The sequence below is a fragment of the Poecilia formosa genome, unplaced genomic scaffold (assembly GCF_000485575.1).
Source record: "Poecilia formosa unplaced genomic scaffold, Poecilia_formosa-5.1.2 Scaffold100, whole genome shotgun sequence".
Taxonomy (NCBI): domain Eukaryota; kingdom Metazoa; phylum Chordata; class Actinopteri; order Cyprinodontiformes; family Poeciliidae; genus Poecilia; species Poecilia formosa.
Window position 1 is genome coordinate 871,074 of NW_006800039.1, and position 2,025 is coordinate 873,098.

Here is a 2,025-nt window from a genome sequence, read left to right on the forward strand (position 1 = left end):
GAGACAGGTGTCCTTAAATAAGTAATTATATATATATATATATAATTACTTATTTAAGGACACCTGTCTCAAGTTATTGGTTAAACGGAAAATAACTGGAAATCTAAATTTAGATTTCCAGTTATTTTAGATTTAGATTTGTCTAAAACCTCTTAGTTTGACAAAATGCAGCAGATTTTTTTTTTCCCCACCACAGATTCTTTACAATCTATGTTTTCTTGAGTGTCTCACTTTGTCTACTGCAGTGAGTGAATTATAGTGAAAATTTCAGTACACTACAAAGATGAGTATCTGCAATTTGTCAACGACATTTGTTGGAATTTACTCTAAGAGTTTCCTGAGGCTGTGGAAAAAAAAAACAACTTGTGTGCACATGAGCAATATCAGTACATCGTACAGTTTTTTAAAATTATTTTTGTAGAAAAAAAAATGCAGAGGTGTAATCTTCACACATTATTTTATCAATGCAAAAACATCCGGACACAGGATATCAGATGCTGAATGAGGCCCAGAAAGTCTATTTACTTATCATAATATTCAGTGTAGTTTCCTTCAACATATTATCTGACACATGCCTGCAGTTTACAACTAGATTTTTATCTGTCACGTAAATGTTCTCTCAGCAGCTCTGAAAAGACGAAAGGAAAAAAGGGAGGCGGGAAAGACAAGGCAAAGAACACCAAATCACACACTGAACAGTTTCCTGAGGTACGTACAAAAAGACACAGTTCACATACTGTTTAGCCTTAAATAGTCACTTTGTGTTCACTTGAGATGTTTCTGTTTCCCCCTTTTTTTTTTCACTTGAGATGTTTCTGTTTCCCCCTTTTTTTTTTATCTTTCTTTCCGGGTCTAAATTTGAGTTCCTTTGTGGCTGGAAATGTTGCAACAATTGAAGTGTGATTTCCCTGTTTGCAATTCCAGAAGGAAATAAACCTCCGCTGCGTTACCTGCAACGACGAGTTCCCCACAAGAAACAAGTTGTTTGACCATCTGAAGACCAGCGGCCACGCTATTGCTATTTCTACAAATGCTACTCACAGCTCCACGAGCAAGAGCAGGAAAGAAAAGCGGAAAAACAGATAACGCATTCTCACTGCGGCTGATAAGACTTTGACCCAAAACAAACTCATTTGGAGATGTTTTTGCTATCTGTGTGAGATAAGCCAAATACGGATCCTAACCTTCTGTCTGCAAGTTCAATAAGTGAGAGTGAAACAAGATGTAGTTTTAAAATAAAAAAATGAAAAGCATACTTTGTCCGACAAGGTTGCAGGTTCCATTGTCAGTGCATGTGTGTGCGGATTGAATTGAGAAAAGGTTGGTTTATTAAGACATAAGCTGAATTGAATTAGAAAAATTGAAACAGGAAAAAAATATATTGTTCTTATAAGGTGCTGATTGAGTTCACTGTGATGAATAGGTCAGCTTCAGGAAAAGAATAAAAGCTCCTTTTTATAAATGGCATAAAAAAAAAAAGCTAAAGAAATGAGTTTGTAATCACACGGGTTACTTGAAAAGATTTACAGAAAACAATGACTGACTCTGCTTCCAGGAACGAGTGTGTGCATGAATGGGTAAAAGAATGAATGCAGTGTGAAGAGCTTTAGAGTCCTCTGGACGTACCTGACCTCTTGTTTTGCCTCCTGACCGTCATCTTTTCCTGCTCCCTGCCTGTCGTGATCTTAATCTGCCCGTGCCTTCAGCCCCCGCTTCATGTGTCTGGGTTATGATTGCAGCCTCACAGCACATCCAAAGCTGAAAACTGTATTCAGCATCCTTGAGTCAGTACTTCGTTTGAACCATTTTTCATTTCAATCCATCCATCTGCAATAACGCGCCAAAACAACCTGTCAGAGCCAGGAGGACGCCATTGGCGTTGTCAATCATCCTTGTGTACATTCTGCTTAATGTACTAATGGGGGAGAAACCATTTACAATGACAGGAAAGTTGTTTATCTGCCATCATCGGTGGCTTTTCTCTGCTGTCAGGAAGGAACTGTAGCGTAGCAGAGAGAGAATGTG

General features: G+C 38.2%; 1 protein-coding gene across 2 annotated transcripts in view; it reads left to right on the forward strand.

The window, feature by feature from the left end:
* dnajc21 (DnaJ heat shock protein family (Hsp40) member C21) overlaps positions 1-1,462 on the forward strand; it is an 11,516-nt gene extending 10,054 nt beyond the window's left edge. Inside the window, exons 11-12 of one of the 2 annotated variants that reach the window (XM_007558917.2) lie at positions 624-708; positions 925-1,462. In XM_007558917.2, coding sequence (XP_007558979.1) covers positions 624-708; positions 925-1,086 — 247 coding nt within the window. In that variant the 3' untranslated portion in view covers positions 1,087-1,462. The remainder of the gene's footprint in view (positions 1-623; positions 709-924) is intronic. The other variant, XM_007558918.2, reaches the window with a different exon arrangement.
* Positions 1,463-2,025: the final 563 nt, after the last annotated feature.